This window comes from Anoplopoma fimbria, chromosome 12, assembly GCF_027596085.1.
Source record: "Anoplopoma fimbria isolate UVic2021 breed Golden Eagle Sablefish chromosome 12, Afim_UVic_2022, whole genome shotgun sequence".
NCBI classification, from domain to species: Eukaryota; Metazoa; Chordata; class Actinopteri; order Perciformes; family Anoplopomatidae; genus Anoplopoma; species Anoplopoma fimbria.
In genome coordinates this window covers 24420603-24447207 of record NC_072460.1, presented here as the reverse complement: position 1 = coordinate 24447207, position 26605 = coordinate 24420603, and the positions used below count along the sequence as shown (strand labels likewise).

The 26605-nt window shown below is 40.4% G+C and overlaps 1 protein-coding gene across 1 annotated transcript in view; it reads right to left on the bottom strand.

The window, feature by feature from the left end:
• Nucleotides 1-22914, bottom strand: part of slc2a4rg (SLC2A4 regulator) — a 50490-nt gene extending 27576 nt beyond the window's left edge. The window contains exons 1-2 of the mRNA XM_054609421.1: nucleotides 22548-22914; nucleotides 19682-19917 (exon numbers count right to left, since the gene is read on the bottom strand). Coding sequence (XP_054465396.1) covers nucleotides 19682-19917; nucleotides 22548-22766 — 455 coding nt within the window. The 5' untranslated portion in view covers nucleotides 22767-22914. The remainder of the gene's footprint in view (nucleotides 1-19681; nucleotides 19918-22547) is intronic.
• Nucleotides 22915-26605: the final 3691 nt, after the last annotated feature.

Genomic DNA, 26605 nt, shown 5'->3' with positions numbered 1-26605 from the left:
TTGGTTCTGATCAGGGGGGAAATTAAAGTTGTGTTGTTGCATTTTAGTTCCTGTTTACGCTGATTTTTTTGAAACAAAACAAGAGGAGTAAACATGAAGTTATCCTTGTCATCCTGCATCATCAGGACCCATGTGGGGATAATCAAATTCCATTCAAATCAGTGTTGAAAAGCTCACAAAGACATAAGTGAATACTGGTTTTATTAGACTGCTAATTGCTCGCCTGTTATGGTGAATAAAGGCAGAGACAGGACTCTGCACTATGCAAACGTCGTGGAGTGCATTGACAAAGTAATACTGTGGGGTCACAAGTTCTTGGAGTCGGATTCAAGCCCAGCAGTTTTAACAAGCTTTTGACCGACCCATAATCAGGGAACATAGCCGCGCTCAAGTGCATATGTGTTGATTTATATACAAGACAATAAATACAGATCACTTCTGGAACATATTTAACGATAAACAGATGGATTTATTAGCAGTTTAGCTTTTGAAAAACATTCTAAAATCACATATACGCTCTCATAAAATCCTGTGGTTGGTTCGTTTGTTTTCAAAACGTTAGGTGTGTAAACACTCTTAGAATATCTTTTTTATTATGTTTATTGGTGTTAAGTTTAACAGATAAGTTCAATGCAAATGACATTCCTGTGTTTTACAAACAGAAGAGCTAGCAGGAATAGAAAAAGAGTAAATAATTGGCTGTGGATTAAAACCAAACCAAACCCCCGAAAATATACAAGTAAAAACATATTTTAAAATCCAGGGGCTTTTCTTAAGAATTCAACTTTAAAGAGTCATTAATGTGGCATAATAAAAAGTAATGACAACAACTGTAGATGTGTAAATTACACATGAGGAGTCTTAAAGCCTCAGACCATAGAAACAAAATATTATTTCTTATTTCTATTCTTCAGACTGAGTGTTTTTGCAGGATGGTTTCCAAGACGAAATCACTATTATTTGGACAGAAAACTTCCAACAGTGTAGATTTCAACACCAGAGTGCATTCGGACTTTGATACTGCAGATGGTGACACACACATCCAGTATCATGGTGGGCTCTCTGCTTGTTGTTGGGGAGACGACCGGGCCTCTATATTTAACACGGCACCTCTGCTCCAGTTACCAGGCCGGTACAAATCCCCGGGATCCGCCCGGTTTATAAGCACACATTATAAGCCCACTTAAGGTCCGGGCCAACTGCCACTAAGCACACAAAAACATCCAAAACAGAAGACAGGCCACACACACACACACTCACGAACACGGCTAAAAACTACGTATTGAAATACTTAAAATGTATTTTACATCTTTTCGTTTTTCTGCCTAACCTTATCTAATCGATCTCCTTCCCCACCTGTTTGGCACAACCAAGACTCAGTTTACCAGAACTCTACTTCCCACCAACCCCCTCCCTCCTGTGGTCTCTGGACATTTTGCACTAACGTCACTAGTCTACACAAAACAGTGGGTGATTGTTTAATTCTCAATAGACCAATATCATACTAGGAGTCCTGGACGAGACAGTAGAGGTCTATTTTGTTTACCAGGAAAAATTAAAAAAAGTGTGTGTTTGTGTCAAACAGACTCCTTGGAAGAAAGTAGTTTTAGAAGGTCAAGAGAAAAGAGGAAGGCCGCGTGGACGGCGGGCCGGGCAGAATCAGCCGATTTCATTGTTTTGAGTCGGCTGACCACAAAACACGTCCGTTTTGTATCACTATGATTCAGAGCTGTGCAGGGTTTAGGAGGTCATGTTTTTTTCGCTGTGGGGTTCGAGCACTGGCAACGATAATCTCTGGAGAGAAGAGGAAAAAAAGCAGCTGTGTTTGCCTCAGATTGGCATGAAGACTGGAATATGACCGTGGCCGTCGAAAGAGTCAGAAAACTCAAACACATGTCAACAAAATCAACTTTCACACAATCCTCGTGATAGGACTACAAATTCAACAAACACGGAGCGTTTCTTTTTTTTTGTATCGGCCTGTTATCGCTCTCGAAAACAAACAAATACAAACACCAAAAACAGGAGTTGTGTTTCGAGTCGTGAGATGAACTTTTCCTTAGGCAAAGCTTTTAATTTATTCATCTCTAAAAGAATATATGTTCATGTTGATCATCCTCACAGAGGGAGAGAATATGAGGAGGTCCGACAGAGTAAATGGTGGGAATAACAGAAGCGTCTGTCTCTGATATGCATCATTTTAAAGCTCAAGAGATCCAGCTTGGCTCTAAAGGCTGTGAACTGTTTATGTTGATGAGTCATGTAGATGTTATCCTAAAGAGTTTGAAAAAAATTGAAAATAAACAGTGCAGGGAATGTCATGATGCGGTCGGACCGGTTCTTCCCGTGTAACGAGGTGACGTTGTGAGGCGATCAGAAGTGACCGGGCCGGTGTTGGTGATCGTCTGCTGCCCGCTGTGCAGCGCCGACAGCTGCCTCATCCATATCTGCTATAAATAGAACAGCCACCGCTCTCACCCCCCCATCTCCCCCGTCCCCCATCGTCCTGCCTCGACTCAAATGCATTACGTAATCTCCCACCATCCCTCTCTCTCACTCTCTCTCACTCTCTCTATCTCACGTCATTGCTCGCTCTGCAGGCAGATGGTTGTGATTGGCAGTAAACAGTAAACCCATGTTGACAGCTGTGTGACCCCCTGCTTCTGTCATGATCACTTGCTTTGTACTTCTGTAATATTATTGTACCATGCATGTATTCTAAAATACACAATAAATACAAATATAATGATATAGAAATGTTCTGATACTGTTTAAATTGTGCCATGAATTACACACAGGATGTTTGTAAGTCAAGAAAGATGCATTTGTTCTAAAACTGTTGAATTATAAGACTGTGAAAATATCATAGACTGTATATAAGAAGAGGACGTAGTCATCGTGACTTCACCCATTGGTTTGTGGACTGATGTTTTGCAGCGAGCTGTCAATCACAGTAAGCCCCGCCCTAAAGCATCCCCTGCTTTATGGTCTGTTTGACTCTAAATGGAGCATCATTTACTAAATGAACATCATGCTGTATTGAAGAAGACTTGAAACTAGAGATTGAGACCATAAACTCATGTTTACAATGTTTACTGAGGGAATAAATCAAGAGAGAAGTAGAGTCATTTTCTCATAGACTTCTATACAACCAGAGGAGTCGCCCCCTGATGGACAGGAGAGAGAATGCAGCTTTAAGACACTTCTGCATCATCTTCTCTCGGCAGAACTGGATGTTGCCGTCTGGAATACAAGTATCGAGAAAGACTTCACACCCAAAAGTCGCCTAACTGACGTTTCTCTCTGAAGCTACGGTACCAGGATGTTCTCACACCAACAACGAGGACTTGCTTGTTGTTCTTCATCCCGGCTGATAAAAAAAGAGTTGCGTGATAAAAACACACCAGGTAAGATATCGTTACATTTGTGCATGGAACATAGCCAAGTTTGCTAGCTAGCTAGCTAGCCAAGCTAACAGCCATGTTGGTGTTTGTGCCATTGTGCGAGACAAGTTCACTGAGTCGTTTCAAACAAAACAAAAAAAGGGAATTACGACAAACTGCAACTTTCCTGACTTCCAAAATGATGAGAATACTGTACATATTTTCCCAAAATAAGGTCCCATTGGGGACACCAATAGATGTGTGGGTGCTTGAAGTCTACACACATGTTGCCCCTTTCTGAAGGACCCGGGCTCTGAACCCCCTGGAGAGGGAGAGGCTGTCAGACAGGAGCCGTGTCTCCTTAATGTGGGCAGTGAGTGTATTGGCTATTCAGTCCTGGGGACAAAAAGCCCTCTCTTTCCATCGCTCAAGCCTCAAATGCAATCTGCGGCCTTAGGGCCACGAACAGACAACGGCCAGCTTTGTTCTGGTGAGATAATAGAGGATAGACGCAGAGCGAAAGACATGATTCCTCCTGTGGTGTCTGACTCCCAAAGTCTGCATTTCACCAAACTACTAAGACAGGATTACACACACCAATTCCACTTCAACAGTACATGTTCAGTTCATTGAAAAGGATATGTTCCACCACAAAAACATCAGGATCGGAGCCGTTCTCGTGTGATGCTCGCTTTCCTCAGGGACAATATGTTGACACAGCACAAGCAATTAACTGGCTGACGACAGAGCAGATCATGACGCACTACCTGACATGCACGCCATGACCGCTAAGTGGGAAACAGCGAGACATGAGGATGTTGTAGGTCATTATGTTTACAGTGTGAGAGATTTCCACACAGGTCAGTCGAGTGCTGGCAAACACAGTTGGTGTAAATGGGATAATAGATAGGTGTTCGCACACAGAAACACAGTCCTGCCCTTTAACACGTCAAGATAAGTTGCATCTGTTAGCTTATAATATTATATATATATATATATATATATCTATGCCGATACTGAAACAATACCACGGCAAAAACCTAAAAACATCAGGAAAAGTAATGGAATATTGGATGACAGAATATGAAACTGACATTTTTTTTAATCAATTGAATATGTATTAATATAAATCTACAAACGTATGTCCCCTATGCTTGAGTTTATGTCCATTCTTTGATATTTAACTTACATTTGCAACCAGAAATCACATTAAACAGCTTTAAAAAAATAAATATTGTAAAACAGCGCCCCCCACCAAAGCATCAGTAACAGTTCAGGCGAATAGTGGTACTGCAGCATGGAGGCAGCGAAAGGGTTTCCAAAAGAAAAACCCATAAAACTATAATAAATTCAGATGAAGTTCTGTGAGAAGTTGTTGAGGGAAAATATTCTATAATCACCATAGAAACCGCTGTGTTTTGTCAAAGTGGAGTTTGTGAAGAGAACGTCACTGCTTTTCCTTTTCGTCTATTTCATATTGCTGAGTAAGACAGTTAGATATTAATTTAACAAGTGCTCTTAGGGGGATTATGTGTTTGCAGAATTGTAGGACATGCTTCAGAAAAGATGGTGAATATATTTTCATGGGCACATTTTGTCAGTAATGAGAGCCGCATAGTTATTTCTGCTGATACAGATACCAGCTTGTGCTCGGAACTAGTCTGACTTCACCCTTTCTTCTACCTCTACTTTGATTTAAGACATGAAATCCTTCAAATTACAATATGTCAAATAAAATTTTAATTAGTAATACACACATGTTCATGTCTCTGGCTAACAACCGAGCTAGCAGTACCTTACTTTATTACCCCACTGTCACTTCAGGCTACACAACTAGATTAACTTGTAGCTATAGCAACTTCTGTCAGTCCCCTCCAATAACAATGGTGTTGCTATGCAGGGCAGCCTCTCCTGAACAGAGGCCTTTCATTTCTTTCTTTCTTTTTTTCCCGCTCCTCTACTGAGGACAGCAAACAAGATAAGCCCTTCTGCCTGAAAACACTGCTTCCTTATCAAAACGCTTGTCGTTTTTCATTCGAGTCATGAGTCGAGGCATCGAGCCGGAGAAGTATGCCAAGAAGTTTATTTTGTTCTCCACTAAAAAACTGTTTTACTCCTCGACGACATCCGTTTCAAATCATATTTTTCATATATCTAAATAATCCAAACCAATAGAATCATAAAGACATGTCACCTCCTGAGCCTTCAGATCAAATCAGGTAGGGAAAGTTTATTCTGCATGTCATCAACCGAGTCCGTTCCCCTTTGACTCAGACACTATTATGGAGTCACAACATTGACTTTCAGAAGTAAAAACAGGCAAAAGACGAAAGGAACAAAATCACAACATGTCTTGAGACTTGGAAAATGGATTAAAATGGCGGGGAGCCCTCAACAGAGCGGTCAGTTCTCTTTAACGCAGCACTAATACTCTTATTTCGTTCCTCATTCTTCACTTCCCACTCATCTCTCTCTCTCTCTCTCTCTCTCTCTCTCTCCTGCTCTTGAGATTTGCCCTTCTGCCATCACAGGCCTTCGCTCGGTTTCCTGTGTTTTGCAAAAAAGCAAAGCATGCCGTTCCAAAAACCACCCAGCTCTACTTTCTCCCATGAAGCCAAATGTCTGCTCCAACCAGAATAATAAACTGATCAGTCTTACTTCTTTTTGTTTTGTTTTCAAGAATAAATGCATGCAAATTCATCCTCTTTGAAACTGTAAAATTCAGCGTACCATGCTGTGTTACGATTTCACTCTGATTCGGGTTTGAGAAAGTAGGTTTGTCCTCCTTATAAACCACAGAATGGAACATTGGTAGATTTTTCTGTATAAGTTCATATTATACAAACTGCCTACTTAACTTTCTTTTAAACTATAATTGGCTGCAACCTCCTTTCTTGCAGAAAAATTACATTTTTAGACCCTCATCTTGGTTTAAGCTACAGAGACATTATGATCTAGTTCTGCCTCATCTTCATTGGGTGAGATTGAGGAACTGCAATCTGCTTTTTGTGTTGTTCAGAGGAATATCTGTGAATTTTGATTTGTACTAAAAGCTGACAACCAAAGTAATTGAGAAGGTTTCTCAAGGACAAAGAAAACAGCTGATGTTTATCCGTTCTTCACTGTAAATAATGAGCTAATTGAACTTGTCTCTATGTATAGATAGATGGGTTCTACTTAGAAAATACCTAGAAGACAATCTGTCTTTTAAATATCATATCGAGTGGTGAGTTTGCCTTTAATATGATGTCAGCCAAGTCCTTAAAGTTACTGTGAAAGTTTTTACTGCTTTCTAAAAAGCCTTTGGATAAAATTCATGCTCCAGGTCTGCTTTTAACTTTTGTTTTTATTGTGTATTTACTGTCTTTTGTACCTTTCTAAATACTCTTTCATGCTTTATGTTTTGTTTTTTTTGATTTGTTTTTCTTTCTTGTCCACAATCCCACTGCTGTTAATGACTAAAATGAGATGTTTTCCAAAGGGAGTGTGGTGCTTGGAAACACTACCACTTCTGTCCACAGGGACCGCCAGAATCAACACACCGTCTCTGTCAGACTTTACTGAATAATGACAAATATAGCACTCTCGGTGGACTTTCTGGCTTTGTGCCTGTGGAAGCCATTCACCTCTCTGCAAATCATCAGTGTTTCTACATCCTACAGGGAAAAGCTGTGACACACCTGAGAATAAACAAATGGCCGTTCTATCACCCTGAGGTGCCAACAACAGGGCAGTTAATAAGACGAATGGAGGCAATTATAGCACATTACAGAAAGGCCAGATAGATGATGACGATAAAAACCAAGCGCCTTACAAGGCAGCTGTGGAAAGACAAAGCTGCTCCTCCATGAGACATCTGAGAGGATGTTTTACTCTGAATGCTAGTATTTTTCTGTTTACAAATATGTTGAAATGTGACGGCCGAGTTTCACAAAAACGGGATAGGAAAATAATTGGAGGAAGAGTAGTGTGCATCTTTCAAACTAGGCCAAACACTGGGCAGTGGTTCAGATCAGGGCCGACTCTTTCTCCCGAACAGACAAACAGACAGATGGGAGAACTCGCCAGACACAGCTAGCAGCCCCGGCTCTGGGGAAGTCCCGCCGTGTGAGACCGAAGTGTTTTTCTGTCCAACAAGTCTCTTCACTCTCGAGCTCACACAACCAAATACACAATAATAGCTGTCTTAGGGATCAAACTATAAAGCCTGGACTGTCTGTCTGTCTGTCTGTCTGTCTGTCTGCCTTTACAGATCTATAGGACCACCCATCTGATCTACTTCACACTTTGTGGGAATATTGCTTGGACTCTCGTTGAGTGCTTTTGTATGAATTTGGTGCAGTTGGGACACTTGACAACTTTCCTATTGATAAGCTTTGAGTAAACAAGCAAAGAGATCTCTGTGCAGCAGCGGGGGCGGAGCTTCAGGGCTTTTTTTCTTTGCTTTTTGCTACATGATGCTGGATAAACAAACTATGCAACCATACCAACTTCTTCCATTACCTACATGAACCGAAAACGAACAGGCACACACCGACTCCGGCTCAGTACAGTGAGACACACATGATGGCAGAGAGAACACAAAGATCCAAAGTGGTTCTACGTCTTCCTCCAGTAGATGCTGAGAACTCTCGTTGTCTCAAACTCAATAAACACCCTCACAAGTTAAGGGAGGAACCAGCAGCAGTGTATCACAACATCTGGACAACAAGCAGAACATCAGTCTGCACAAATGATCAGTGTTCTACTGTTTGGAGATCAGACGTCCATCCTCGTCCACTGCAGCTAACGTTGATCTAAGTTTGATCAGAAGAACAGGATCATCAATGAAAGCTAATCGCTAAGCTTATTGTTTAGCTGAGAAAGTATTTGAAAGATTTTGGAACTTCTTGTATTTGCTGCCAAGAAAGACTCTTTCTTTACATACAATAAATAATAAAGCAATATTGATTCTTTCCATAATTAATTGTACTGATAAGAGTATCGACAAGGAACCGAACCCATAAGCAGAATCAATTAGAGTTCTCGTATCGCTAGAATCCTAACGAGACCCATCTCTAGCTGGAGTCCTGGTCCCTGTGCATGATTGATAACTGAGACGACAATGAAACACTAAAGGTTCATTCTAAACGGGTACGCTGTGAATGGGCGCTGCACTGGAGAGGCAGTGGGGAATTAATGGCACAAAATCTGTAGCGTGAGAGTTTGAACATCTACCGTTCCTTAGCAACTGTGCAAAATCAAAATGCTCACGAGGACAATGTAACATAGTGTAATGTATAATGTATAATATAATGTAATATAATCAAAGCTCCAGAACAAGTTGTCTGGATGAGACAGTTTTTTTTCTCCAATCGCTGTTCCAAAAGATAATGAACGAACAGTCAAACTTGGTGGTACAAAGTCTTTGATCTTAATTCATCTTAAACATCAGCAGGTAGAAAGCAGCTAATTAGGGCGGCAACAGCAGTTAAGCAGGTTTTAAAAAGGTTGAATAATATATTTGGACAGCAGACAGGAGCCTCGTGTTAAGCTACTGAGGCTTATGACAGATCCAGCTTCAGGAATACCAACATACCGCTACACCTCATTCATTCACACACACACACACACACACAATACACACACACAGACGAGGCATGCAGACATGCACGTACTTGGCACCATAAGGCCGCTTTTGGTGCGTCGACATTCACCAGCAAATCTGGTCGAATGTAAAAGGGGGCAGAAGTGAAACCAGAGATAGAAACAGCTGCTCAGTTTGCCAATAAAATATGCAACACTCCCTGCTCCTCTTATACGCTTATGGGCACCGAGACGCTCGGTTGAAACTCCTCTTTCTCTCTGTCGTAATCTGACAGCTTTAAAAAGACGACTCAGTTTCATTTCCTACATTTGTACAAGACAAGCCATATATTAATAGGACTTAAATGGGTACTTTTTTATAGAAAAATGCAATAAAAGAAAGAATTCTACAGTGTTAAACTGAAGACAAAAGGGGCAACTGTAAATCCAAAATAAACACTAATAAAAAAAACATGGATTAAATCATTTGGGAACATGTTTATGAGCAATTTCTTACTGTGGATGTCGCATGACTGATAACGAACAGAGCATGTAGCGATGAATGGATAAATAAAGAAACTGAAATATGCATGAAGCCCGATTTTTATATGATGGACTATCTAGATCAAGCAATTTCTAAGTCTGTAGAATGTAGGACAGCGAGCTCAGATATCTTGATGCTACAGCAGCTGACACTGAATCATTTGGAAGATTATCTTTAAATTTACTGGTTTATCCTTTAAGTTGCTTTTCCCTTTTTCCTCCCTCTCTCTTTCTTTCTTTCTTTCTTTCCCACATCTTTTCCTCATAGTGTATAGTTATGGTGGACAAAACACAGTGTGAGACCACGGTGTTGATTTATTGGGCAGATCAAACGAGAGCGAGGGGAAACACAAAGGCTGTGAGACAAGAGACCGGAGATCAGCCCTACCACTGGCATAAATCACGACAACAAACCTCATGTCTATCTTATACCAACACATCAACAAGAAATACAAAAAAAACATTTCCATCTTTGGATGGGAACAAAGTGTGGGTGGAGATGAGGCTGATCAGAGAAGAATGAGAAAGACCAGTTCCCATTCCCTGGAACAGCTAGAAGATGTTTTTGGGGGTTATTTGTGCAGTGATCAGGGCTCTGGCTGTGCATCTGACTGGACAGACTCGAACACTCGACGCTTTGAAGCCACCACCACTGAGATTAAGAGGGGATACTTTCTACCTCTCCTCAGGCCGGAAATCTCCATGTTGTCTTGGCAGCAGTTTGAAGAGTCCAAAGGGTGTGTGTCTGTTCCTGTTTTAAAGAGACCTCTGTAGCCCCAAAACACCTTTAAACTCTATTTCACAACCACACACACACAAGGTTAAAGACTTTTGAAAATCTTTTTAATCAACTAATTTAAAACCAAATAAATGATGCCGCACCAATACTTATTAAACTTAGATTATGTTTTGGGGATAGTGAAAGGTAATTTGTTCCATGTGTTGGTTTGCTCTTCGTTCATCAGCGCAAACAAAATGTCTTTACAAGGTGGAAAAGCAAAATACAGCAACTAACATATTTCCTCGGCTTCATTTTTGAATTTCAACCACTTTCCTCAGTATTTTCAAAAAGCTGCTTAATAAGAGATTGGGAGAATTTCTATTTCCTCTCAAAGGCTCTCAATATTGTGACCACTGAGCCAGTGGATCACAGCTAACAGTGCTAACAGTATTAACAGTGCTAACAGCATTAACCGTGCTAACAGCATTAACCGTGTCAACAACATGAACCATGCTAACAGCGTTAACTGTGCTAACAGCGTTAACCGTGCTAACAGCGTTAACCGTGCTAACAGCGTTAACCGTGCTAACAGCGTAAACATTTCTAACAGCGTTAACAGTGCAAACAGCGGCAAAATTGCTGACGGGGCCGACAGTGTTTACTTGAGGAGGGAACCCGAGGGTGGTGCTATGCTTACGGAAACAACGGTGTAGGCTGGGACGGAGTTATCGGCTGGAAGCACCGTTTATATATGCATACAGAGCGAGTCCTCTTCTTGGAGCTAGACTTCATGTTTTCTACGGTAGCCTAGAATGGACAAATCAAACAAACATTCCATATAGCTCTATAGAGGGGGCATTTGCGTTTTTATTGTTTTTGCATAGTTCTTCTAAGCGCTTGACACACGGGATGAGTCTCATTATTGCAATCTGATGGCGCCAAATAATACACACTGCTCCTTTAAATGCTCTGAATCCTGTATATTGCATCTTTAAGGACCTGCAGGAAAAGGTTTAGCTGCCCAAACAAATCAATCTTTATCTTTATAAACAAGGGAGGAGACCACAGATCCCGAGCTAATTGGTGAAAAAACAAACGTGTACATAAAGCAAAAGGCTTTCAACCTCTTCCTTCTCCTCTCTCTTTCTCTCTTTATTACTCCACAAAGTGAGCTCATGAATATGTGATATATACAATCTGTCACCCACAGCATGTGATTGTGTGTGCGTACAGATTGAGGCGACGTATGTGTGAATACTGCCGCCTGACTCAGCAGATCCAAGCGAATACTCTGACGCATGCTGCAAACATCCAGGAGGTGAGAGGAGGACGACGTAATCAGCAGGTCTGTGTTAAGTGAAACCTGACTAGGAGTACAGAATGAAAGAGAGAGTGTGTGTGTGTGTGTGTGTGTGTGTGTGTGTGTGTGTGTGTGTGTGTGTGTGTGTGTGTGTGTGTAGGTGAGAGAGAAAAGGACAAATAGGATTTAAATGTAAAAAAAAAGGCATAAATCTGATCACTTGTAGAGCGGCTTGATTAATTGTCTTGACCTCGTTTGCTGGAGGACAAGAGGATGAGTCATTATCCCGGCCCACACAGCCGCTGTTGAGGACGTGCATGTCCACACACACACACACACACACACACACACACACACACACACACGTAGAGGGTTTCTATGAGCTCATGAGGAACTGGGCCTACTGGTTCCAGCAGCCTGGGTTCAGCACGCCGTTTATAATAGTTTATTCAGGCTGAATCTTTGAAACACTTTTGAATGAAGTTGCTGGAAAGGGAACGTTCAATCTATGGAGCTTTGATTTTCCCAATTCCCTCAAAAGGTTTAGGCATTTCTTTGAAAGTCAATGCTCAGATTGCTTAACTGTGTCGACACAAAATCAATGGAAGTTCAGTGCTGCAGTCTTCTACGACTAAACCAAAAGACGGGGCTTGTCGATAATCCTTTAATTACAAAGGAGATCACAGACATCTGACGTTCCTCTGGATGGAGGCAGAAACCTCAGCCAGCACTGTATTTGTTGGGTTGGTTTTTTTCTTTTTTTTTTCTTTTTTACATACTGACATAGTGAGGTAAACTCGATGTTTCATTCGTTACTGGCACGGCAATGGGCAGAGAAGAGGACTTGCTCACACAATTATAAACATATTAAGTACATAAAACTAAATGAAAGGTAAACATTTACGGGAAGAAAACAGCCTGAATGAGAAAAGTATTTCCTGACAAGACATTTAAAATAGATATCGGCCCATTCAGCTCTGCACAAAAGTGTTGGGCGTTTCTCAGACTTCTCTCTGTTTGCAGTCTGGACTAAATTTCACTTCTTGTCATCAGCAAACCGGGATGACTTATGATAAGAGTTGCGCAAGACACTGTGTGTGTGTGTGTGTGTGTGTGTGTGTGTGTGTGTGTGTGTGTGTGTGTGTGTGTGTGTGTGTGTGTGTGTGTGTGTATGTGGGGGGGTGATATTTATAAGTACAGTGATTGAGAGCAGGAGAAAGCAAAACCCATGAAAACTACAGGCTTACAGAGCATTTTGAAAACAGTTCCTTCAGACTTACTCTCAGCCACCAAGGATCTGGATTTGGAAGTCGGTTGTAAATTAAATGGAGCGTTACGCAGAACATTCAGAAAAGCTTCCTTATGTATATTGAGCCAATTAATGGATCATGTTGAGAAGTAATAAAACATAATCTACAGTTTAAATGTGAAATAATATGATCTAATCAGTCTGTGTGACTTTAAAAGTTACAATCTCAAAGATCTCCGTTTGATTCTCTTTGGCGCCACCTGTGGCAAGGAGCGATAATTGCTGTTGGGTTTTTGGATCTCACTTCCCAAACTAGTTAGCTTGCAAATTCCACCATGCTTTCATGCTACACTGGTTACCGAAGATTTGCTGGCATCTCTTCATCTCTCTAATATGTTAGCCTATTGATTTAGCCTGCTGCCGTGCAAGCAACCATGAAGGCTGAGGAGGTTAGCAGAAGGCTAAGCTAAACTATTAGCAACATCTTCTCTCCATCTTTAAAATGCCTTGTTGATATTGTAGCTCGCTAGACAGAGCCTCAAACCACAGTTTATCAAGATTCGATACTGGCACCCAACAACACAGCAAGATGAGATATGTTCAATGTGCAACTTAGGCCCACTACTCTGAGATGATTCGTGTTTAGCCTCCAGTCTGTCTTTTGTTTCACGTCCAGCTCACATAATCATGCCGTCGGCTGTAAAAAGACTCTTGTCCAGCTTGATAAACAATCACCAGCAAAGTAAACTCTCACTTCACTGTAATGAACTCTTTGGGCACTTTTACGAGCGTGGCAGTGACTCAAAGTCAGAGAGCGAACGATATCAAGGGAGTGATAATGGCTGTATGAAAAAGAGCAAAGAAATGCAGTGGGAGGTTATGTGATGAAAGATGAGAGAGGCGGGGGGAGGCTGGTGGACGGACGGAGGGTGTGGGGGGGGAAGCAGACGGAGCAGCTGCTGGCTGGTATGAAGAGTCGGTGTAGAAGAACAGAGGGATCGATTGAGGGGAGAGGAAAAAAGACGGTGGACTGCCGTGTCTCCAAATGTTACTGAGGCAGAACAGGAGGCCGGCTGCGAGCGTCTATTAGCGCGGGTCAGTTAGCGCTGAAGCATTTTTAAGAGTTTCCTTCCCGCTGGATGATTGTTTTTTCTCTCTCTCCCTGTCCATAAAGAGTCTCACTAAAGGACAGCTGCACAGTGAACAACCTATTGGACACTAGAAAGTTTGTGAGGATTCATTATGTAACATTATACAATTGCAGCAGCATATTTTTGGAGCCACTTCCAGCGTAACAGACTGTTTGCAGAAAAACATTCCTCCGTGCCTTCTACTCTCCTCCGTACTTATGAAACTCTCTTCTTCACTGCATAACTGCACATGATCGATGTCTTATTTGTGAAATGTCACCCCACACACAACTCATATTTCATCAATTAGCCAAAGCTTCTTCTGGAGGCCCTCGTAACTGTAAAAACAAAATTCATACCCATTTGCTGAGCTGCAACCTGAAAAAATAAAACAGATATTCTTTAAAGATTTCTTTGTCTGACACTCGATCCTAAACTCCTTCATACACCTCTAAGTCTTTAATCTGCAGCGTGGGTTAACGAGCCGTCTGCCACAATCATCTGCGGGTATGAACTGTCTACTCAGCACATAACCCAGATCCTGAGGCTGACCTAAAGCGGACGTGCAGGATGTCTGCTCGCGTCCTGATGTGACCCTCCCCCCACTCACATGACTCCATTCATTGAGAATGACCTTTCACCCCCTCCTCCCCTCTCTTTGCCCGCGTCAGCGCAAGAGCTTTGACCCGTCTTATGGTCTGTAAAGGTAAGGGGGAAAAAGAAACGGACAGGACGATACTACGGCATCAAATTAAGAAGGAATTTTTTTTAGCAGCTTATGATGATACTGTCACACAGAAATGTTTATATGAAAATATTGAAAAGCACCCGTGAAGAAAGCAGCCAGATCCACATTGTCAGCAGTCTGGATGTGGGTTAGACATCCCAGACTGGATTTGGGGGGAGAGGGGGCGGCTCCTTTGACTAGACCTTCGACAACCGGCTGTAATGTCTCCTTTGGGAGTTGGGGATTGGTGGTGGGGTGATCGGAGGGTGGAGGAGGTGCTGGACTCTGCTCCAGCCTGCCTGCCTGCCTAAACCCGCATGGTGACTCTCAGCAGACTGAGTCATAGACTGGACTGTAATTATGTTAAAACAGAGCACCCCCCCCCACACACACACACACACACACACACACACACTGCAGTCGGTTGCTCCGGTGTTGTTTATGCGGACTCAGTGTTTTCTATTCATGTTAGCCTACTGTGGTGACAGTGTACCTGACCAAGGACAGATAAGAAAGAAAAGCTTTTCACATTAAAAAAAAGAAAGAAATCAAGCTGGTCTTTGTTGCGTTATCAGTGTGCTGATGATTATTGACAGCTACAGAGTGGGAGTGGAAGAGAGACTCAATCAGAGACAAGAGAGAGAGACACATACACGGATAGGCAAGATGGATGAGAGGGCTACAGAGTTTCATTGAATATGTGTGAGCGAGGGAATGTAGAAAGTGCTGCAGAAAACAGTCCTAAAACCCAGAAATGAGCATCTATTCACTTCTGGTTCCCTTGTCTTGAAGTCAATGGGCTTTTGGTTAAATGTCTGAAATAAGGCATGTGGTACACCTTTAACATTTTGGGCTGCAATATAAAATAAATCAGTAAATATTCCTCGTGTATTTGAGGCTTTTATGTGTCTTTTAGGGCTGTGGGATAATTTATCGTCTATCAATGTCATCATATTGTGATTAAATCATAAATCAAAATATCTTGATACACAATTACGAAGTCTTAATTGATAATAAAAAGCACATAATGACAGAAATTTGTAAGAAAATCTGACTTGAAAAATGATGGGGACCATCACTTTAAAGATTTGCGGTTTTGTTTTACATCACACTTTAGTATATTGTAATGTTTGGTCTTGAACTTATTATTATGTATTTGTGTGCATGCATGTACAAATTGTTAGTGTATAACTGGAAGTATATATTTTTGTCTCTATAATTTCACTTGCGCTTACGTTCCTCATTTTATGAGAAAATACTCTCCATTTGTCAAGTATTTAATTCACACAGGAGTACACAAAAATAGGCTTTACCATGTAGGTGTTTTATATAGACTATTTACGTGTTGAATAACCAGAAAGCATGTTATATTGTGATTTATTATTGAGGAATAAAATGATCCTATATTGGGACACACACCTACTAGTCCTTGTGGATACTCACGCTCATGTGACCGTGGTGTAGTTTGTTTATAGCCATTACGTTACATTATCTATAGTAAACGTTTGTTTGCCACAGAGCGTAGTTTCTGCAATAATCCAAAATCCAATCACATTGATTTTTTGTTGAGTAAACCTGTGTGATGTTAACTTCCTGTGGGTTGGTCCACACCTGCAGCTCTCTATTGGTTACTCCTACTTCAGGTCTTTGCCCAGGCTTGTCTAAAGGACAGTGACCTACTTTAAAGCATTTGAAAACTGACAAGACAAGGCGTGAACAGCACTATGTTGAATGTGTGTGTGTGTGTGTGTGTGTGAGAAACAATAAGTGAGTGATATAGTGATTGTTGTAATACACACAGAGGTGAGCGACAGCTATATAGCTTAAGTGTCTTTAAACATATTTAATCTTGTTACATAATGGGCGTATTAACTACAGTGATGGGGAGTGAAAGGAAATAATTGGTTTTCTTCGACAGTGACTACTGTAGCCTTTACCTGGAAGACATAAGAGAGGTGCTGCATGCTGCTGTTCAAAAATGTGTGTGTGTGTGTGTGTGTGTGTGTGTGTGTGTGTGTGTGTGTGTGTGTGTGTGTGTGTGTGTGTGTGTGTGTGTGTGTGTGAAACCGTGTAACTTGGTGGAATTACTGTTTACATGGAAACTACAGACCGTCTACAAAACTGCTCTTATGCATTTTTTATAAATACCACATGCATCTGGATAACAGACAGAGCTGGGATGAGCTTAATACACACACACACACACACACACACACACACACACACACACACACACACACATATATAATTCACACATATCGCTCTTTCTCTCTGTGTATATATATATATATATATATATATATATATATATATATATTGGTACAAAAGTCTGGACACACCTTCTCATTCAACTACTTTGAAGAATCTAAAATATAAAACATATTCTGGTTTGTTGAGCATTTGTTTGTTTACCACATAATTCCATATGTGTTCCTTCATAGTTTGGATGTCTTCAATATTAATCTACAATGTAGAAAAAAATAAAAATAAAAATAAAGAAAAACCATTGAATGAGAAGGTGTGTCCAAACTTTTGACTGGTACTGTATACACACACACACACACACACACACACACACACACACACACACACACACACACATGTACATATACAGATATTATTTTTTATATATATATATATATATAAATAGTGAGAGAGTGATATGTATGAATTAGCCAAACTTTTTGCTCCTCCCCTTTCTTTTTTGTTGCTTTGTTTTGATTATTTTATTTTTATTATAAATTCCCTTTTGTCATAAATTGTAAATTTGGAAGCAGCTAAGCTGAGAATAATGAAAATGGTATTGTCATTTTTAATATATAATAATAATAATAATAATAATAATAATAATAATAATAATAATAAATAATAAATAATAAATAATAAATAATAATAATCAATTCACAAATAGACTGAATACAAGAATGGCTTAATAAAAATGTGAATCATGGCAAAGAGAGGAGAGTCTCTTTTCACCAACTGCAGAACGAAAGTAAATTTGAGCAGGATAAAGACGTGGAGTTAATCAGAAGGGTCAACAAAAGAGGCCTGGCTAATACGGCCGCACAGTTACATAACGTTACACAACCCCTCTCTCTGTGGAGCATCAACTCAGAGCATGTTATTGTGGTAGCAGTGTGAAGTGAGATAGAAATCAACATGCTGTGAAAACGACACACTTTTCAGGACCCGGATAGAGGTGAGAGCAGCAGCCATCGTCTGTCTGTCTGTAGTGGACAACACACACTCATGAGCATGCTCGGTCTGGCGTGTTTCCCCCAGAGACTCTCCCTCTTGTCATACATGACCGGCTGCACGTGAAGTTAGCGTGATGATGAGGGAGGGATGGAGAGAAGTGTGTCGTTTGAACCGAAGACCCTCAACACACCACGCCTACAATCAAGCACACTGGAATCTGTTTTGTTGACAAACTGGAATCAGTTTTAAAATCCATCTGTGCAAAACAGAAACATTTCTAAAAACTATTAAAAAAAAAAGTCCTCTTGTTTCTATGCAGATTAAAATGGAGCAGCTCAGTTTTGAGCCTTTACTGTACCGCCACCAGGCATTGTGTAAATGTGTAAACACAGTGTGACAGGCAGACAGCGTCTTGACACAGACAGTAACCAATGGCTGTGTAAATATGAGGCCCCGCCCACAGTCTGTCCCGGCCCCTCGATGCTGTTACATAATGACTTATCATTGCACTCGGCTCGTCCCTGGATGCATTCTCTGCTTCGTCTGTGTCTGTTTGTGCGTGTTGTTGCTTTAAGACTAATAAAGAAATCCCTGAGCACAAATGTGCATATGTCTGTGTTCTAAACGATGCAAAACAATGGTAGCAAAACCTCACTACATTGCATATGAAACTTAAAAAAAAAACACACTTGCACACACAGCTTCCTGTCTGACACACAGTGAGCACATCACAATAATGCATGCACTAGCCTGGCTTGTCAAAAGAGGGTCAACAGTGGTATTATTGGGCTTAGAGGAAGTCAAGCAAGAAGAAATATGCACGACATATTCAAGGTTTTTTTGCCCATATTCTGAAAAAGTCAATATTCCTACTAAACTGGCTAATGAAAATGAATATTCCACTAGTAATCCCATTTACCAGTTAATCTGTGCATATTCAGATTAACTGGTGGCGGACTAGTTCAACCGTGCAAACACAGTTACCCTCTTTCATTCCATCAACCACCAAAAGGTCAGTTGCGATATTTGTGCATATCCCAAAACACCTGTTGATATCCAAGTCCTGCATAAAGTTTAAAAGTAGGTGTGTTTCTCCTTCCGAACCTGGCTTTTCTTTTTGGGCATGCATCTCTTCTCCAGTTTTGCAAACTAGTGGCTAGTTGGTTTGTGTTCAACGCACAGAGCTGGTCGGAAACAGGAAAGAGGCCGTGTGTTGCAAAGTACCGTTAAGAAAAACAAAAAACTATTGAGATGTATATTCTGAATGTGCAGAATGCATGTTCAAAAGATGCCCCTAAAACCCAAAAAATATCCCACATGTATGAATCAAAAAATGCTAAACTTTATTCCAAAAATATCCAAACAGAATATGCTGTATACATGACCAAAATTGTCATATTCTGAATAATAGAGGAATATTAGTGAGCATGTATTGATCGAGACACCTGATTAGTAAAAACTTTCCTGAATGCATTTTGTTTATTATTTGCCAATAAACAACACCAAGTGTAACTATCTCATTCTTTCTCCCTCTTTATTCTCCTTGTCCAGCGATTGGGCAATTCCTGGCCCTCAACCCTGAGCTCTGGCTCTCTTCGGGGCACATTTTCGAAACTATTCTGGATGGAACACCAAACATGTGGTCAGTTGACCGCTAACGGCCCCCCCCCGAAGCCATCCGTGGTCAAACCGCTATACAGTTGTAGCCAGAGGCTTGAATTCCACTTCTATTCTAGTAAAGGAACACTTTCGTCCACCACAAATTCAGCATCAAATTAGCTCCTAGGAAGCAGAGAGTAGAAACAAGAGTCCTGCACACAAAAATAGTTCCATGAATGAAAACAAAAACATCATCATCTCCGTACCTGTTTCTGGGGACGGGGATGTGGGAGGAAGGGAGGTGTTGTGTCTCCGCCGGTGGGACGCTCCGTCCTTGTGCTGCCCTAAAGTTGTTGGCGATCTCTGCCAGTTTCCCTGGGTTCCTGATGTCCAAGTGCATGAAGCAGCCCGGCAACTGCCCGTTTACGCCGGGGCAGTGAGTCGGACTGGCCCTCTTCAAGATCCCAGAGGAACCCGCTTCTTTGTGGTCCCCGAGGCCCGGCTGGAAAATAAATCATTAGCGTCAATCGATACATTTAAAAAAAAATGTATCCACAGATTTATTCTTTGTGTGTGAACTCTTTGTATGTATGTTATAAGTGTTAGAAAAAAGTGTTGTAAAAAAAATAACACTCGACGAATATATATATTAATTAAATGGCATTGATTTCTTCAGTTTGCTTGTTGTATTTTCCGATCGAACAGTCATAAAGCTAAATACTTTTTTATTGATGTCACATTTCAGTGGGCGACATGCTCAAAATCCCCCATCACCATAAAGGTCATTCCCTATATCAATAACAATATATATCACAAATAGCATGTTTTAGCATAAATAAATACTCTAAATGAAATAACCACATGTCAAAGCCTATTTTTGTACACTCCTGTGTTAAAGAAATACTTGACAAAGGATTGTTTTAGAACATTTTCAAGTGAAAATATAAAAAAATATATAAATAAATATTTCCATAAATACACCGTTTGTTCATCATCACATTGTACAAGTGGTTATGTTAGGTGTGAAGTAAAAACAAAACCACAGCCTTCAAATGATATTCCCTTATAATATGTCACACCAGATTTTCTGAGAAATGTATAATATAATATAATCACGATATGATCCCATTGAAAGACGATACATTACTATATTGAATTATTAAACTAATGTTTGCATCTCTAAAAAAATATATATTAATTCAAATGCTCATTCACAAAACCTTTGATAAACCTTATGTTCTGACCCAACTGCTCCATTATCACCCTGCCATTCACTAAACTATATAATACATATATATTAAATATGAACAAACTGTTATCTGATCCATGTCAAAAGCACAGGTGGCCACATGGTTCTGAATGAAACCCTTGTAATATTAAAAGGTTCTCGGTAGAACCCCATTGGTGGTTTCTTTTTCACATTCTTAAAATGTGGAAATGTTCTGGATACAACCTCTAGAGACAGTCATGAGTGGAACCATTACACCATGGAAGTGTTCTCTTTAGAACCTCTCATAGGGAGTTCTGGGTTGAACCTTTGACAGATGGTTCTAAGCGTAACCCTTTATGTTGGGTTCAAGGTAGAACCTGCTGAAAGGATTCCTAGTGGCCACCTGTGCATATTTGATGGTCAATTAACAACCGACATGATTGGATCAACTGACCCTGCAGGGAGAAACACACACGTACTGCGGAATGCAATGCAAAACACACACAATTCAAGTTTAAACAATATGCATGAAAAAAAACAACACACAATTCAAGTTTAAACAATATGCATGAAAAAAAACAACACACAATTCAAGTTTAAACTATGCATGAAAAAAAAACACACAATTCAAGTTTAAAAAATGCAAAAAAACACACAATTCAAGTTTAAACAATATGCATGAAAAAAACAACACACAATTCAAGTTTAAACAATATGCATGAAAAAAACAACACACAATTCAAGTTTAAACAATATGCATGAAAAAAAAAAACACACAATTCAAGTTTAAACAATATGCATGAAAAAAACAACACACAATTCAAGTTTAAACAATATGCATGAAAAAAAACAACACACAATTCAAGTTTAAACAATATGCATGAAAAAAAACAACACACAATTCAAGTTTAAACAATATGCATGAAAAAAAAACAACACACAATTCAAGTTTAAACAATATGCATGAAAAAAAACAACACACAATTCAAGTTTAAGATAAGATAAGATAAGATAAGATAATCCTTTATTAGTCCCGCAGCGGGGAAATTTGCAGGCTTACAGCAGCATAGAGTTAAAGTGCACACAAGAGACATAGTAAAGAAAGACAAGATAAAAATAAAAATGAAAAAAAAAATAAAAATAAAATAAAAAAAACAACAATTTTAAACAATATGCATGAAAAAAAACAACACACAATTCAAGTTTAAACAATATGCATGAAAAAAAAACTGCACAAAAGACCTGCAAACACTTCACATGTACTAAAAACAAAAGTACCATCACTAGTCCACCGGGCTGTGCAGCGAGGAAGCCCTCACAGTAGCTCCACCCTGCGCGTCTGGGGGAGGGGGATGGTTAATAGTTTGAAGTCCCTGCCTCCCCCACAACACTTCCACCTCCACCTCCACCCCTTTTTTTTTTTTTTTTTTTTTTTTTGCTGTAAACTTTGCGCACAGAACGAGCCGCCATTTAAAGCGGGTTGGATATCACGTTATCACTCCAGCAGCCCAGCAGAGACAGAAACCAGTGACCCTCACAGAGGCAGAAACCAGTGACCCTCACAGAGGCAGAAACCAGTGACCCTCACAGAGACAGAAACCAGTGACCCTCACAGAGGCAGACACAAAGTACCCCTCGCAGCTCGCCGCTACATTTGACACAACAAACGATACAATGTCTCCACGGTGGCACATTCACAATCGCCCCAAAAAATGCGTAAAAACGACGAGTGAGAGCTGTCAAACTTCAACGCCACGCAGCGTGACCACCCGGACTCAGTGTTTTTACTTCATATTCGTGTAAACAACAGTGTGTAGTTCACTTTGCATGCAAATGGAACGCTGTTTGGAGAGTTTTTGACTGAGAAAATCCACTGCGTAAAAGCCAAAGCCATGCGTAAAAGCCATGCGTAAAAGCCTTACTTTTTCCGCGTCTTGGAGCATCCGACCACCCGCAGAGCCTCTCTCTCCTTTCACCTCCATGATGCATTTGTAAAACACCTTCCCTGTTGTGCACACCGGTGCAGGGCCGCCGTTCCCCGCCGTGGGGACCCGTGTGTCACGGAGCACGGAGCGGCCCTCCCGGTAGCTGAAATCCGCCCCGACGACCCTGGTCTGCTCCAAGACATATCTGGAATCCATGTTCGGACGGACTAAAGAAAGAAAACCAGCTTTCTATAGATTTTAGTGCAGAATTCTGGAGTCAGATACATTTATCAGGATTGTCGTGAGTGTCTTGACTCCTGTTCTAGTCTACGTGTAAAGTTTGCCACCGACTACCAGAGGATATCCAAAAAGCCGCCCGGTCAGAGGGTGGGGGTGGTGGGGGATAAAAAAGATTGTTTTGCCTCTTTCCTCCAAAAGATGCCACACCCCCTCTGCTTTGCTCTTATTGGTCCACTGCGTACATAAACATTACACTTTGGCACGCTTCCACTGCTCGACGACCTCTGATTGGCTAGTTTGAGTGTGTCAATCATGTTTTTTTTTTGTTTTTTTTGTCTTCTTTCTAATCCAAGCAATGTGGGTGGAGGGGAGGAGGCGTGTCCTTCAGTTTACCGGCCGGTGTCTGCTGTCGACGAGCCGGTCTGAGAGCAGAAGAAAAACAGCCTGGAGGCTCCAGGAGAAAACTGCGCATTTATGTTTTTTTTCTGTGCAAAACAAAATATATTATTATATGATGTACATTATTATTATTATTGTTTGAATCAACATCTTTTTGGGATTATTTCCTCCTAAAAGTTAAAAAAAACAACAACTTTATTTGTCGACAAATGTGAGCTATTTATATCTGTTATAACATTCAGCAAAACATAATGCAATCCAAGAAAATATAATAATAATATAAAAAAAAATATTCCTGCAGTAAATGCTGAGGTTTATGAAGCAATGTTCAGTTTTATGAGACTGACTTGATTGCCTTTCAAGGTGGACAAAATAATAGAGACACTTTGTTTTTGTACTGCATTGCATGCTTGCATGTTTTTCTTATTATTATTTTCGTGGTGATCTTGATGCATATGTACAAAATACACTAACTGGTGAAGTCATACTGTGCAATATAACTGTTCATGTCTCTTTATCAAGTGACAACTTTCTTTCCATAGAACTTGTTGGAAATGTGCAGCTTATACACATGATGTTATAATAGGCATATAAATAACTTGTTATTATTATTAATAACTTTAGTTTTCTTTGTATTTCAGTTGTTGGAGTCACCCGAATGCCTCTTTATCTAATGTAATCTAAAATATCTGCCGAAGCCCAGACACTTCTGGTTTATTGCTTAATTTTGCACAAGCACATTTCTTTATGCGAGCTGCATTTAATGCAAGTTATCACCGCGAGGCTGATGGAACTGACACTGTAATACTGTTTGATATCTCTAACTACGCAATAAGACAGACAAAAGACCAACACACGTTATAATGTGCCACTTTATTAGAAAAGTAAAAACTCACTTTAATATTTTATGAAGGTTAATATAAAACATTACAATCTTTTGCATATCTGCACTGTCACACTATACTTTATTATATTCGTTATTTTTAAACTAAACCCTGTGCTTTAAGAACATTTAACATTGGCTACAGCTGTCACAGCAGTAATGGCCCATAATCATGAAGACAATTAACAAACAGCATCTGTATCCGCATGGAAAGCATGAACCTTTTTTTTTTTTTGCATCCACAAAGTACAACGTGTCTGTGATAACCATCTCTATTTTTTCTTCTTTTTTTGGGGGGATCAACAAATATACTGTATACTGTATGTTACATTGGAACAACATCAGAACAGCAACAGAGTATTTTACACATTTACATCATCATACTGTATTTGATTGTGCAATGGACATTTGTCTCGATCGGTGTGTACTTTAACAGTGTTCGACGAAAATATATATATATATATATATATATCAGATCAGTGCTTTCTCTCAGGATAAAGAAAATGTGACACGTAAAGTGACAGCCAGAGCAAAATAAAAATAAAAAGCATTAATTGCCAGCATTGTCTATCTAAGGGAAGCCTCAACAGAGCTTGTGAAGCGTCTCAGCTGTCGGCCATTTCTCATATCAGACAGTAGTTGAGCTGTTGGTGCATCGTCGATATCAGACCGGTTTTGGGCCTGACCCCTCAGCCCCCCCCCCATATCACTCCCTGAGCCCCTCACAACTGGACATCAAAGGCCCCTCCCCTGCACTGCGAGGGAGAGAAAAGGGGGAGTGTATGCAAGGGCCTGACCAAGTGTGCTTCTTCCCCTTTAAGCTGGAAACACACATGGCTTTCTGTTGCTGTGTGTGTGTGTGTGTGTGTGTGTGTGTGTGTGTGTGTGTGTGTGTGTGTGTGTGTGTGTGTGTGTGTGTGTGTGTGTGTGTGTGTGTGATATCATCTGTGTGTGTGTGTGTGTGTGCAGGCAAACACATATGAGAAATGGGGGAGGGTCCTTTGGGGGTCCGTGTCCGTTTGCAGTGATCCTCGTCCAGCTTTATACGAGCTGCTCTTCCTCTCCCTCCTCTCCTCTCTCACTCTCCCTCTCTCCCCCCAGAGCGGAGGATAAACAACACTCTGCTCAGTACTCCCAGAGGTTTCTCCCAATCTTTATTTTCCCCTTCTACTCTCCTCCTCCTCCTCGCTGCTTTGGAGAAAGAACTAAATAAAACCCCTGAATGCTGCTTTTGCATCACATTGCAACAAAAAAAGCACAACAAAAAAAAAAGATTAACAAGAGATCAATAAAGTACCACAATATTTGTTATTTTTTTTCATCTCCATATATCAAAGCATGCACTTTTTTTTTGTTTGTTGTTCAAGCAGGAAAAGAATCGCACCAACAACATAAACGTACTGTTTTTTTCATGGCAGTGGCATGAGCTATTCAACCAATGGTATTTGTCCGTAGGTAAGAAAAAAAATTAAAACAGTGCATTAAAATACAGAGTGCAAGATTTGTTTTTACATACTTTCCGACACAGTAGCATTTTTTTTTTCATTTACCACATCTTCTCTTTGCATGGTTGTCTCACAGTCACTCATCTTTATGGCCTTTTTATTATTAAGCCTATAATGTTTTTGCTTCTTCTTCTGTTCTTTCGTATTTTCTTTAATGTTCCCCAAAGCTACATGGGAAAGACATTGTTTATAATGTGAAGGCTGGAGACGAGGGTGGGGGAGAGGGGTGAGGGGGGCAACCTTTCAAAAGGACACTCGCTGGTAGTTTTTATGCCCAGATCTTTATTTTCCTTGGAGTCCGAGCCCTCTGTTGATATTCTGGTGAGCTATCTGGATCTTGGCTTTGATCAGACGTGTCCTTGGAAAACGACCTTTACAGCATGTTAATGCACAATTAAGGCAAACACCCCCGCAGCTGTCCAGTGCAAAATAATGTTCATAAAATCAGATGTTTACACATATTAACTGCACATCCCGTTTTATTTTGGATTCTCTTTCGCTTCCCTTAATCTTTTAAAAAATATTCTTCTCTTATTTTTCCCCAGTTATACAGTGAAAGTTCTGCATTGTGAAATCTGTCACCCGTATCACTCTGGGCAAATTTTTGCACAACCAACTTCAGGGCCCTGACCCCATCGCTTCAACCAGCACAGGTCTGCCAAGTACACTCTGAGAAATAATGGTTCTAAATAGAACCATATAGGGTTCTTCAGCTTGACCTCATGGGAGAAAGCATTTTCTTTGTTTAAGGTAACTTTAATAAAAGTTACACTAGGAATCCTTTCAGCAGGTTCTACCTTGAACCCAACATAAAGGGTTACACTTAGAACCATCTGTCAAAGGATCAACCCAGAACTCCCTATGAGAGGTTCTAAAGAGAACACTTCCATGGTGTAATGGTTCCACTCAGGACTGTCTCTAGAGGTTGTATCCAGAACATTTCCACATTTTAAGAATGTGAAAAAGAAACCACCAATGGGGTTCTACCGAGAACCTTTTAATATTACAAGGGTTTCATTCAGAACCAT